Genomic DNA, 13,829 nt, shown 5'->3' with positions numbered 1-13,829 from the left:
TAGCCAAAGTTTGAGGTTTGCAAAGGATTCTGGGTAACAGAACCTGATCAGAGCCCCACAAGTCACCCCATCTTGGATTCCCCTAGGACTCTAATTTTCAAAAATGCACAGGTTTGGTAGGTTTCCCTAGGTGCCGGCTGAGCTAGAGGCCAAAATCTACAGGTAGGCACTTTGCAAAAAACACCTATGTTTTCTTTAAAAAAATGTGATGTGTCCACGTTGCGTTTTGGGGCGTTTCCTGTCGCGGGCGCTAGGCCTACCCTCACAAGTGAGGTATCATTTTTATCGGGAGACTTGGGGGAACATAGATTAGCAAAACAAGTGTTATTGCCCCTTGTCTTTCTCTACATTTTTTCCTTCCAAATATAAGAGAGTGTGTAAAAAAGACATATATTTGAGAAATGCCCTGTAATTCACATGCTAGTATGGTCACCCCGGAATTCAGAGATGTGCAAATAACCACTGCTCCTCAACACCTTATCTTGTGCCCTTTTTGGAAATACAAAGGTTTTCTTGATAGCTATTTTTCACTCTTTATATTTCAGCAAATTAATTGCTGTATACCCTGTATAGAATGAAAACGCACTGCAGGGTGCAGCTCATTTATTGGCTCTGGGTACCTAGGGTTCTTGATGAACCTACAAGCCCTATATATCCCCGCAACCAGAGGAGTCCAGCAGACGTAACGGTATATTACTTTTTAAAATCTGACATTGCAGGAAAAAGGTACAGAGTAAAAGGTAGAGAAAAATTGATGTTTTTTTCACCTCAATTTCAATTTTTTTCTTTTTCAGTTGTTATTTTCTGTAGGAAACCCTTGTAGGATCTACACAAATTACCCCTTGCTGAATTCAGAATTTTGTCTACTTTTCAGAAATGTAGCGGTTTTTGGGATCCAGCATTGGTTTCATGCCCATTTCTGTCACTGACTGGAAGGAGGCTGAAAGCACAAAAAATCATAAAAATGGGGTATGTCCCAGTAAAATGCCAAAATTGTGTTGAAAAATTGGGTTTTCTGATTCACCTCTGCCTGTTCCTGAAAGCTGGGAAGCTGGTGATTTTAGCACCGCAAACCCTTTGTTGATGCCATTTTCAGGGGAAAAACCACAAGCCTTCTTCTGCAACCCCTTTTTCCCATTTTTTTAAAAAAAACGAAATTTTCACTGTATTTTGGCTAATTTCTTGGCCTCCTTCTGGGGAACCCACAAAGTCTGGGTACCTCTAGAATCCCTAGGATGTTGGAAAAAAAGGACAAAGCTTATGTGAACAAAAAGTTATGAGGGCCTAATCGCGAACTGCCCCAAATAGCCAAAAAAAGGCTCGGCACAGGAGGGGGAAAAGGCCTGGCAGCAAAGGGGTTAAACACTGTTCCCAGCAATGATTCAGCATGACTACATGGGGTCGCCGTGAACGACCAAAACATGAATGGCTGATGCTTATGGCACATTTGTTGTTTAAGTTTTTTTTAAGTGCAAAATCACATAAAAAAAGAGTGTAAAGATGCATTTCACACTAAAATATACTGGCAAATTCCATTTTTGTATTTCACTTAATTATGTGTAATTACGTGTATTTTTCCCAAAATATTAACATGACACAAATGTCTTACTCCCCTAGTTTCAACTACAACAGAAAATTAGAAAAAGCAGTACTTACTTTGAGAGATTGACCATGTTAACTTTGATATGTCGGGCCTGCAACGTAAACAGGGGCTACTGGGATTTGGATCTCCATCTCCATAGCAGAGTCCTTCAATGTTGCATGTTTTCTCCTGTAAGGATAGAAAACAATATATGCCAATAACACGAGAAGCTGAACTTCAGCAACAGAGCAGTATTAAAAAATATTGCCCATTGATTAAATGTGCATAGCTGATCACAGAAGAAAATCATTGGAGATCATCCCATGTGCCTTAAAAAGCTTCCAATCTAATGATGCTAGAAACCATAAGCTGAAATTGTATCTATGTGAATTTTGGCACTGTACTGTCATAGATCTGATTAGTGCTACTCTACAGCTACTCCACAGCACTAACTGGATACTTGTGTCCTAATGTTCTGTGCCTGGCTGCAGCGCAGGACTTCAATAGTTCTCCCATTGATGAGAAATCTATGTGGCTCCTGTGGGTGGTCTGGCAATATATCCTTTCTTATAAATGCACATATATAATCTAACATGATAAACAAAGCTGCAACTAGCAATCATCCAGGGACATCAATTCATGCCCTAGACACCAAAGAACATAGGCACCTTTTAGTAATTCTTCAGTTGCCCTCCTAAAGAGGAATCCACACTCCACAGTATTTCAGAGTAAGGGACACTGAACCCCGAGTTATCTGCTTCTGTGTTTTATACTATTGAACATTGCCTAGCTCATTGTAAAGATATGGTAGCATCAAAGTATCTGTTGAGGATATAGTGGGGGCCACTTTCAGTAAGTATTAAGAACCATTGTTTATTCATATTAATGCATGCATATTTTTTGTACAGATCAGCCTGTGTCTGGTGGATAATACACAGCAATGAATCAGTAGAACTACTTATTGTGTCTTCCATCTTATGCCAGCTTAAAAGATGGTTAGAGAGTCCCAGTTACATGTTCACAGAGATAACAAACAGGCCTTAAATAACTGGAATAGCCTCTCTGAATTTGGAGGGTGATATTGTGTTTCCCTAGCGATATCAGTGGAGGACATCTTGAAAACAATCTCTTTTTGGTTCTTCCTGAAGTCCAGAGGCTGGACATTAGGCTCATGGCATAGAAAACTTTCTAGCATCCTAATGGATTTTCCTGAATACTTATTTTCCTTTTTTTTCAGCCGGCATGTCAACCTGGCAAAACTTGAAATTGGGTTGAAAACTCTGGTGTAAGAGAGAGCTAAATTAATCTAATTTCCAAGATTAGTTACCACATAGTCTTAAGTATGCTTCAATTGAGTCAATGTCATGCTTCAGGGTAAGTTAGATGGGATCTAAGCTAATTCAGCGAAGTCAAAACTACACAGCTTGCTTCTAAATACTGTAATTACTTTTGCAGCATATTTCCATTGAAGCAGTAATACATTTGATTCTAGTCCATTACACAAATTTAAGCTGGCTTTATGTAACTTCACATAAATGGTTATGTTTTGGCTTCCTCTATATAGATTGTGTAATACGATCAAGGTGTGATTGATAACAGAATCAGGGTCTTATAATGGCTGTGTATTAATAGGGATATATCGTTCTGTCAAAAACACGTATATGTCATTCAATTATCAACTGCATCTCTAAAACCATTACCTGGGACCTTATTTGCAGGGTGTTAGACACATTTGAAATTGGGGGTTACTTTGACGGATCTCCATTCTTTTTCTGATGACCAAGAACAATGGTAACTCTCCAAATAGCAACACAAAAGGATGATGGATTGAGTGCTGAAACTTTTCAAACACTCACCCCTTGTCACAGAGCTGGGTTAAGTCCATTGTTCTTTTGCTCACCATGCCTCCGCATTTTGGACCTAGCCATATTTCCCCCCAAAACCTGGCTGCCAAATAAGCCTCTGGGACCTGCCATTCAATTATCAAATGCATGTATAAAAACATTACCTGAGACCCTATGCGTAGGCTGAAATTAGAAAATGGGGATTATTTCAACAGATCTCTATTCTTTATGCAATGATCAAAAACAATGGCAACTCTCCATATATCTAAGAATATGGAGTTCAAATAGCGGTTGAAAGCTGGACACTTCCGAAATGCTCACATGCACAGAAAACACACCACCACTAGCTACTCTAAATGTAAAAGCATGGCATAGGAAAATATTAATGGCCTTTGAAAAAAAACTTGATATTTTGGCTATCACTAAAGGGTCATCAAATCATCAGCACATTTATTCAAACACTTTCATTCAATGCCCACTTTCACTTGGAGGCAGGTCATAATCCTTTCTGTACAACAGGGTCAGCCTTTCAAGTCAGTGTATTAAGACCAGGTTCTAACCAACACATTGCCCTCCAACACATGAACACTATTTTATCTATATTCCCTTCATAACACGGTTGGAATGCAAAATACACACAGCCAAACAAGCACTGGCAAAGTCAATAGATGCTGCTGTAAGTGTCAGAGGTATTAGCTTTACTAATGCTTGTTTGCATTGGCATTAGCTAATGCCAAAATGGCTGCAGTTTGTCACAATGCATTTGCATGCATGCAGATTCATGGACATCCATATTGGGAAGGGTTTTCTATTATAGGGGGCTTTTTATACATGACTGTTTATGCATGTGTCATGACGTAACATGGCAATGAATTATTAACAGTAGCTGAGACTACGTCAAGCAACCCACCCATTACATTTTTTTGTTTTCAAAGTCCGCAGGTTAAGACCCAGATATGGATCCCATGCTCACTGGACTCAACCTGATCCTAATTAATGAGGCCCAAAAGGCAGAACCCCCTTCTATAGAAGCATGTATTCCTGACCATAGAGGATGTGGCCTAAAGGTTCAAGCTGGACTTTTCCAATCTGAGGATGAACATGCCTGATTTGCAAGTGACTGTTCTCTGTCTGGAGTGGCATAGTGAGCAAAAAGCATATATTGGATTGTGACCAAAGTATCTGCCAATTGCTGAGATTTATTCAAGCACTTTAGCCTTCACTTTTTGTATTTCTAAGTGAAATGCTTTAAGTGCAAAATGTATTCCCAGATGTGGCCGAAGTAGCCAAAACTATCCTGGGGTTGCTTATGATCCCACATAGCGGGCACCTGACATGGAAATTTAGGCTTGATTACTATAGAACAAGGAGAAAGTTTGATTTGCATAGGGTGATCTCTGACTGAAGGGGCATGTTGGGTAGAAAAAGATGGACAGCAATGTTACCCCTGCAATTCAAGCATCGCACTGATTTATTCTCTATGTTGGAGAAATTCATAGCTTGGGATGCTTCACTGTCATACGTTGACAATCTAAATTTATGATTCAGAGAAGTCAATAGCATAGACAATAAAATGAACAAAAAATGCTAATTCTATGTTTAATAGACCTGCAAACACCCACACCAAACTATCTTACCAAAAACATCACTGTCCTAGACTTTCTTTGGGTCTAACATTTTTTACATAAAAGGGAGAACTAAAATCAACAGAACAATGTCAACATATCAATCCCACCACCCTGGGCATTGCAGATAATTACTGAGCACTTTCAAACTCCTCCCTTTAGTGGTTTCAAATTAGCTCACAAAATAAAAAAACTCAAATCTGCTAGAGGAACTACATACAGCAACATGTATGAGAAACTCTTTCATACCCTTACAGCTGACATCATCTGCGATAGGGTACAAGATACAATTAAGCAAGTGGCTATTGCTCTCCTCCTGCAGACACTATTGGCTGATCAACAGGTCCTAACTACCATCCAATAGTCAATATCCCATTTTTCAGTAAGATCCTTTAAAATTAGATAACTAGTAATTTGAAAAAATATGTGGAGCAAAGCAATCATCTGCACGATCTTCTATCACCGTGAAACCCCTTGCTTGTCTCCAGTGTGTAAAATACTAAACATTATTGTGAACATGTCCAGAGAAGGCAGTAAGTTCAAGGAGAACATACTGTGTTAAAATATGTATTTACTGCAACTTAATTCTCACAACTGCAAAAGTAAAGAATACGGCTGTATAATAAATGCACTGCAGAAGAATCTAGAATGGGTTTACACAGCAAAAGAAACTAATTACTGAACTAAAAAAATATTTTTTTCAGCCAAAGACTCTTCTACATTTACATGGGCCCTTCTCACTTTACTGGTGAAAGAGAATATCACATTATAAGTTATAGTTAAAAAAACAAAACCACACAGGACAAATAAAAAAATATAAAATAAAGGTGTTGGTCACATACTCATCATTGTGGGCTAATGGTCTACATTGTCAGGGGGTGGTCTTAACCAATGGTTGATGGTCAAAGATAAAACTTTATTTTAGTCAAAGGAATTTCCCGACTCAACTATTCAATTTTGGGATAAAGCACAGAATGTAAATCTGGAAGAGTCTCAAGACTCACAACTATTGCCACAGGCATGTAACATATTTCTTTCAGGGTTTACAGTTGGTTTGATTCAGTTGTCAAAATTATGATTTTCTTATGTCTCCCAATGCTAAGTCCATGCCTATAGAATCTGAGCATTTAGAAATTCACAGATTACTATATACTTATTTTATGCTTTCCATTTCCTTGATCTTACAAGAAATTGGAACTTAGAGACAGGTCCATTATTTTCCTGGTCTTGGGTGTCAGCCATCTTGTTTTAAGTACAATATATATAATTGCCTCTTTTATTCATCTGCTATTTTATATCTATTTCATATGTTGCTTTTTTCTACTGAAATGTGCCTCGGTGTTCATGCTCACTTCCTACCCACTAATATGTAGCATCAACGGATTGCCCCACAATTTGTCTTGCAATGTTTTCTTTTCTGTTGGGTTTGTACCTGTCTTGATGAAAGTAACTCACAAAAAAATGTTGTTTTTGTGTAAGTGCCTTCCATATAGTAGGTACCTGTTCACGTAACAGCTAGTGTATGTAATGTTCTTTCAGATGCTGTCAATGAAGTTTGGAAACAAATTGGCAAATGAATGGTCTAGTTAACATGAAAATTAAGAACCACCTTTGAAAAAAAATGTTTTCCCACAATTACCCTGTCATTAAGCATTTCTAAATAAGCATCCTGCATAGTTCACATATGTAGCTCACAAACTGCCCTTAATGGAATGATAGCTACGAAAAAGGTAATTTTAAGTGTGGTAATTTCTAAAGTTGCCTTTGTGCATTGGTTTAATGAGAATCAAAATTGTCCTATTTAAAACTTTTGTAATATATTTACTTTTACATTTCAAATATGAGACATTTAGGCTCCTTCCAGAAATGTTTTTAGCACTGATATTGTAAACATAGTTACCTTATTTGGGCCCTTTGTATGGGCTGATAATATTGAGTGTTGTTTTTTACGTTATACATATACTAATTTACAAGCTATCAAGAGCATAAGATATTGAGAAGTTACATTTTTCTCATTAAGTTTGGGTTGATACTTGTTGTAATAACACTATGAAAACAACTGTTTCCATTTTTGCTGCATTACATATCACTATAGCATGCCTCCCTGACTATCATGACCATTCTTACATTCATGTGTTATATGTAAATGACAAATGCTAAGACTTCAGGAGCCATGCTGTCAAATTGTTTGTTGCTCATCTGTAGTAACTGTGAATACCATGTTTGACTCATCTATTAAGGCTTTATTAGAATCATGGTGATTGGTGATGTTCCAAATTTGCTGATGAACTATAGAATTAATTTTATAAGGATCTAATCATATGCAAATAAGAGTTATCAACTCATTGACAGTGTATTTCCCTGTAACTGGATGTGAGTATCATGATAGTGATACAAGGTTTACAGTTTCCCCAGATGCCCTGCCTGTCCTGAGTGTGATGCTTTTCTTGGCAACGTCACAGTTGGGACTGGTCAGGTGAATATTTTCCCCTTGACCACATTGTCTTGTGCCCATTGTAAGGAAATGCCTCCTTGGCATGGTTGCCCCCTGACTTTTTGCCTTTGCTGATGCTATGTTTACAATTGAAAGTGTGCTGAGGCCTGCTAACCAGGCCCCAGCACCAGTGTTCTTTCCCTAACCTGTACTTTTGTATCCACAATTGGCAGACCCTGGCATCCAGATAAGTCCCTTGTAACTGGTACTTCTAGTACCAAGGGCCCTGATGCCAAGGAAGGTCTCTAAGGGCTGCAGCATGTCTTATGCCACCCTGGAGACCTCTCACTCAGCACAGACACACTGCTTGCTAGCTTGTGTGTGCTAGTGAGAACAAAACGAGTAAGTCGACATGGCACTCCCCTCAGGGTGCCATGCCAGCCTCTCACTGCCTATGCAAGTATAGGTCAGTCACCCCTCTAGCAGGCCTTACAGCCCTAAGGCAGGGTGCACTATACCATAGGTGAGGGTACCAGTGCATGAGCATGGTACCCCTACAGTGTCTAAACAAAACCTTAGACATTGTAAGTGCAGGGTAGCCATAAGAGTATATGGTCTGGGAGTCTGTCAAACACGAACTCCACAGCACCATAATGGCTACACTGAAAACTGGGAAGTTTGGTATCAAACTTCTCAGCACAATAAATGCACACTGATGCCAGTGTACATTTTATTGTAAAATACACCACAGAGGGCACCTTAGAGGTGCCCCCTGAAACTTAACCGACTGTCTGTGTAGGCTGACTAGTTCCAGCAGCCTGCCACACTAGAGACATGTTGCTGGCCCCATAGGGAGAGTGCCTTTGTCACTCTGAGGCCAGTAACAAAGCCTGCACTGGGTGGAGATGCTAACACCTCCCCCAGGCAGGAGCTGTAACACCTGGCGGTGAGCCTCAAAGGCTCACCCCTTTGTCACAGCCCAGCAGGGCACTCCAGCTTAGTGGAGTTGCCCGCCCCCTCCGGCCACGGCCCCCACTTTTGGCGGCAAGGCTGGAGGGAACAAAGAAAGCAACAAGGAGGAGTCACTGGCCAGTCAGGACAGCCCCTAAGGTGTCCTGAGCTGAAGTGACTCTAACTTTTAGAAATCCTCCATCTTGCAGATGGAGGATTCCCCCAATAGGGTTAGGATTGTGACCCCCTCCCCTTGGGAGGAGGCACAAAGAGGGTGTACCCACCCTCAGGGCTAGTAGCCATTGGCTACTAACCCCCCAGACCTAAACACGCCCTTAAATTTAGTATTTAAGGGCTACCCTGAACCCTAGAAAATTAGATTCCTGCAACTACAAGAAGAAGGACTGCCTAGCTGAAAACCCCTGCAGAGGAAGACCAGAAGACAACAACTGCCTTGGCTCCAGAAACTCACCGGCCTGTCTCCTGCCTTCCAAAGAACTCTGCTCCAGCGACGCCTTCCAAGGGACCAGCGACCTCTGACTCCTCTGAGGACTGCCCTGCTTCGAAAAAGGCAAGAAACTCCCGAGGACAGCGGACCTGCTCCAAAAAGACTGCAACTTTGTTTCAAGGAGCAGCTTTAAAGACCCTGCAACTCCCCGCAAGAAGCGTGAGACTTGCAACACTGCACCCGGCGACCCCGACTCGGCTGGTGGAGAACCAACACCTCAGGGAGGACCCCCGGACTACTCTACGACTGTGAGTACCAAAACCTGTCCCCCCTGAGCCCCCACAGCGCCGCCTGCAGAGGGAATCCCGAGGCTTCCCCTGACCGCGACTCTCTGAAACCTAAGTCCCGACGCCTGGAAAAGACCCTGCACCCGCAGCCCCCAGGACCTGAAGGACCGGACTTTCACTGCAGAAGTGACCCCCAGGAGTCCCTCTCCCTTGCCCAAGTGGAGGTTTCCCCGAGGAAGCCCCCCCTTGCCTGCCTGCAGCGCTAAAGAGATCCCTTGATCTCTCATAGACTAACATTGAAAACCCGACGCTTGTTTCTACACTGCACCCGGCCGCCCCCGCGCTGCTGAGGGTGAAATTTCTGTGTGGGCTTGTGTCCCCCCCGGTGCCCTACAAAACCCCCCTGGTCTGCCCTCCGAAGACGCGGGTACTTACCTGCAAGCAGACCGGAACCGGGGCACCCCCTTCTCTCCATTCTAGCCTATGCGTTTTGGGCACCACTTTGAACTCTGCACCTGACCGGCCCTGAGCTGCTGGTGTGGTGACTTTGGGGTTGCTCTGAACCCCCAACGGTGGGCTACCTTGGACCAAGAACTGAACCCTGTAAGTGTCTTACTTACCTGGTAAAACTAACAAAAACTTACCTCCCCCAGGAACTGTGAAAATTGCACTGTGTCCACTTTTGAAATAGCTATTTGTCAATAACTTGAAAAGTATACATGCAATTGAAATGATTCAAAGTTCCTAATGTACTTACCTGCAATACCTTTCAAACAAGATATTACATGTTAAATTTGAACCTGTGGTTCTTAAAATAAACTAAGAAAAGATATTTTTCTATAACAAAACCTATTGGCTGGATTTGTCTCTGAGTGTGTGTACCTCATTTATTGTCTATGTGTATGTACAACAAATGCTTAACACTACTCCTTGGATAAGCCTACTGCTCGACCACACTACCACAAAATAGAGCATTAGTATTATCTCTTTTTACCACTATTTTACCTCTAAGGGGAACCCTTGGACTCTGTGCATGCTATTCCTTACTTTGAAATAGCACATACAGAGCCAACTTCCTACACCCATCATTTAATGATGTTTGTAAATTGTGACTCACTATCTCTAAATCCTCCAAAGACCGGGTTAATTGTAACCATTGATATGTTACCATTTTTATAATGGTATGATTTGCAGATGAGCATGTCATACTTGGTGGATGCACAATACCATCATGCTTAATAGTTTTAAAAACATTGGCATAGGGGAATAGGATTCTGAAAGGCCAGAATCCACTTTTGTGACGGCATTGTCACTGCTTTTCAACTCCCATTTTTTTTTTTTTATTTGAATGTATCTGGGATATTTGTCAAGCTAAGGCAACAACAACCCCACTATATTGATAGGGTCTGGCTTTGATTGAGTGAATGCCCTTTCGGCAGCTATTCATATAAATATAGGTAAACTTGTGTTTCTCGTTAGCACCTGATATGGGCACAACCATGATTAAATATTTTGTGCACATTCTTGGGAAGATTTTATGCCAAGTGGTAGAACGCTGACCTCATAATGTCTCCCTGCTATAAACTGAAGATGTTTCAGATGGTTGGGATATATTTGGATATGAAACTAGATATCTTTGATGCCCAATGCTTTCAGGAAGCCTTAGCCCCTTCAACAAATCAATAAATTCTTGTAATGTCATAATCTTTAAATTATGTGTCATGAAATTGCTCAACAATTGGGTTCATGTCGGATACATGTTGTATTATTAGTGTTATTGTCAGGTCCACTTTTTCTATGTGTTTGCATGAATATACCCTGTATTTCTCTCCTCTTGTAAGACTCACTTTGATATCAGAATTTAGTGATATGTTGGTCTAGAAGTTTTCTTTGTTTCACATCTGGTGGTTTTTCTAGTACTTCTATACAAAACCCCTTTTAAATGGTTAACCTATTCTGAGCCTTGGACGAGGTGATCTAGTCCAAGGCACCGGTTCCCGGGTGCCTTGGACGAGATCACCTAGTCCTGCACCCGGGAACTGGGGGACCGGGGGGAGCGCTTGCGCTCCCCCACTGGCCCCCCCCCCACACACACCCCCAGTCGTGGATGGAAGGGGAATCCCTTCCCCTTCCACCCCCGACCCCCCCCGCCGTAACGTCAGCACGCCTCGCGCGCTGATTGTCACAGAGGCCTCCTCCTTCGCGCTGGAAGCTCAGCTCGATCACGTGGAGGAGGCCCGGAGAGGCTTCAAAGGGAAGGAAATGTATTTCCTTCCCTTTGAAGTCTCTCTCAGCGTTTCAAAAGCCGGATTGTAAAGCAATCCGGCTTCTGAAACTCCCACTAGACACCAGGGAATTCTATTATTTTTATGAAACTGGCATAAGGGAGCGACCCCTTGGGCAAGGGTCACTCCCAGGGGGGGCATTTTTTTTTAAGGCCTTTTCTGCCCCCCCTTGGGGGCAGATTGGCCTATTTTTATGAGGTCAATCTGCCCCCAAGGGGGACAGAAACCACTAGACACCAAGGAGGTTTTTTTTTCTTCGTGAATTTCACGCAAGGGGAACAACCCATTTGGCAAGGGTCGTTCCCCTGGGGGGGGGCACATTTATTTTAGGCCATTTCTGCCTCCCTGGGGGGCAGATTAGCCTTTTTAATTAGGCCGATTTGCCCCCAAGGGGGACCCCAAGGGGGGCAGAAACCGCTAGGCACCGGGGATTTTTGTTGTTGTTGTTGTTTTGCAGATGGTGAGCGACCCCTTAGGCAAGGGTCGCTCCCCTGGAGGGGCAAATTGTATTTAGGCCATTTCTGCCGCCTTTGGGGGCAGATCAGCCGATTTTAGGTCAATCTGTCCCCAAAGGGGGCAGAAACCACTAGGCACTGGGGATCTTTTTTTTTGCACCAACGTCACGCAAGGGGAGCGACCCCGTAGGCAAGGGTCACTCCGGGTGGGGGGTGGGGGCAAATTTACTTTAGGTCATTTCTGCCCCCCCCTGGGGGCAGAAACCTCTAGTAGCCAGGGCTAATTTTTTTTGTGTGGTTTTTTTTGTTTGTTTTTTTAGAGATGGGGAGCGACCCATTAGGCAAGGGTTGGTCCCCTGGGGTGCAAATTGTATTTAGACCAATTCTGCCCCCCTTGGGGGCAGATCGGCCGATTTTAGGTGGAAACCACTAGGCACCGTGAATTCTTTTTTTGCACCAATGTCATGCAAGGGTCGCGACCACGTAGGCAAGGGTCGCTCCCGGGGTGGGGTTAGGGGGTGGGGGGCAAATTTATTTTAGGCCATTTCTGCCCCCCCCCCGGGGGCAGATCGGCCTATTGTTATTAGGCCGATCTGCTCCCATGGGGGGCAGAAACCTCTAGACGCCAGGGCTAAATTTTTTTGTTTTTTTTGTTGTTTTTTTAGAGATGGGGAGCGACCCATTAGGCAAGGGTCGCTCCCCTGGGGGCAAATTGTATTTAGACTATTTCTGCCTCCCTCGGGGGCAGATCGGCCGATTTTAGGTCAATCTGCCCCCAAGGGGGGCATAAACCACTAGGCACCAGGGATTTGTTTTTTGCTCCAATGTCACGCAAGGGGAGCGACCCCGTAGGCAAGGGTCGCTCCCGGGGGCGGGTTGGGGGGCAAATTTATTTTAGGCCATTTCTGCCCCCCTGGGGGCAGATCGGCCTATTGTTATTAGGCCGATCTGCTCCCATGGGGGGCAGAAACCTCTAGGCACCAGGGCGATTTTTTTTTTGTGTTTTTTTGTGTGTTTTTTTTTGTTCGTCTGTTTTCTTAGAGATGGGGAGCGACCCATTAGGCAAGGGTCGCTCCCCTGGGGGGCAAATTGTATTTAGACCATTTCTGCCCCCCTTGGGGGCAAATCGGCTGATTTTAGGTCAATCTGCCCCCAAGGGGGGCAGAAACAACTAGGCACCGGGGATCTTTTTTTTTCCGCCTATGTCACACAGGGGGAGCGACCCCGTAGGCAAGGGTCGCTCCCCGGGGGGATTGGGGGGGCATATTTATTTTAGGCCATTTCTGCCCCCCTTGGGGCTGGCTGAGCTAGAGGCCAAAATCCACAGATAGGCACTTTGTAAAAAACACCTCTGTTTTCTGTGAAAAAATGTGATGTGTTCACGTTGTGTTTTGGTCCATTTCCTTTCGTGGGCGCTAGGCCTACCCACATAAGTGAGGTATCATTTTTATCGGGAGACTTGGGGGAACGCTGGGTGGAAGGAAATTTGTGGCTCCTCTCAGATTCCAGAACTTTCTGTCACCGAAATGTGAGGAAAATGTGTTTTTTTTAGCCAAATTTTGAGGTTTGCAAAGTATTCTGGGTAACAGAACCTGGTCAGAGCCCCACAAGTCACCCCATCTTGGATTCCCCTAGTTCTCTAGTTTTCAAAAATGCACAGGTTTGGTAGGTTTCCCTAGGTGCCGGCTGAGCTGTAGGCCAAAATCTACAGGTAGGCACTTTACAAAAAACACCTTTGTTTTCTGTCAAAAAATGGGATGTGTCCACGTTGTGTTTTGGGGCATTTCCTGTCACGGGCGCTAGGCTGACCCACACAAGTGAAGTATAATTTTTATCGGGAGACTTGGGGGAACGCTGAGTGGAAGGAAATTTGTGGCTCCTCTCAGATTCCAGAACTTTCTGTCACCGAAATGTGAGG

At 43.3% G+C, this 13,829-nt stretch overlaps 1 protein-coding gene across 2 annotated transcripts in view; it reads right to left on the bottom strand.

Annotated features, from left to right (window-relative positions):
* VWDE (von Willebrand factor D and EGF domains) overlaps positions 1-13,829 on the bottom strand; it is a 388,413-nt gene that overhangs the window by 89,904 nt on the left and 284,680 nt on the right. For both annotated transcript variants that reach the window (XM_069211824.1, XM_069211825.1), the window contains one exon: positions 1,657-1,771. In XM_069211824.1, the coding sequence (XP_069067925.1) occupies positions 1,657-1,771 (115 nt within the window). The remainder of the gene's footprint in view (positions 1-1,656; positions 1,772-13,829) is intronic.

The sequence above is a fragment of the Pleurodeles waltl genome, chromosome 10 (genome assembly GCF_031143425.1).
Source record: "Pleurodeles waltl isolate 20211129_DDA chromosome 10, aPleWal1.hap1.20221129, whole genome shotgun sequence".
Classification (NCBI taxonomy): Eukaryota; Metazoa; Chordata; class Amphibia; order Caudata; family Salamandridae; genus Pleurodeles; species Pleurodeles waltl.
This window is presented reverse-complemented; position numbering and strand designations above follow the sequence as displayed.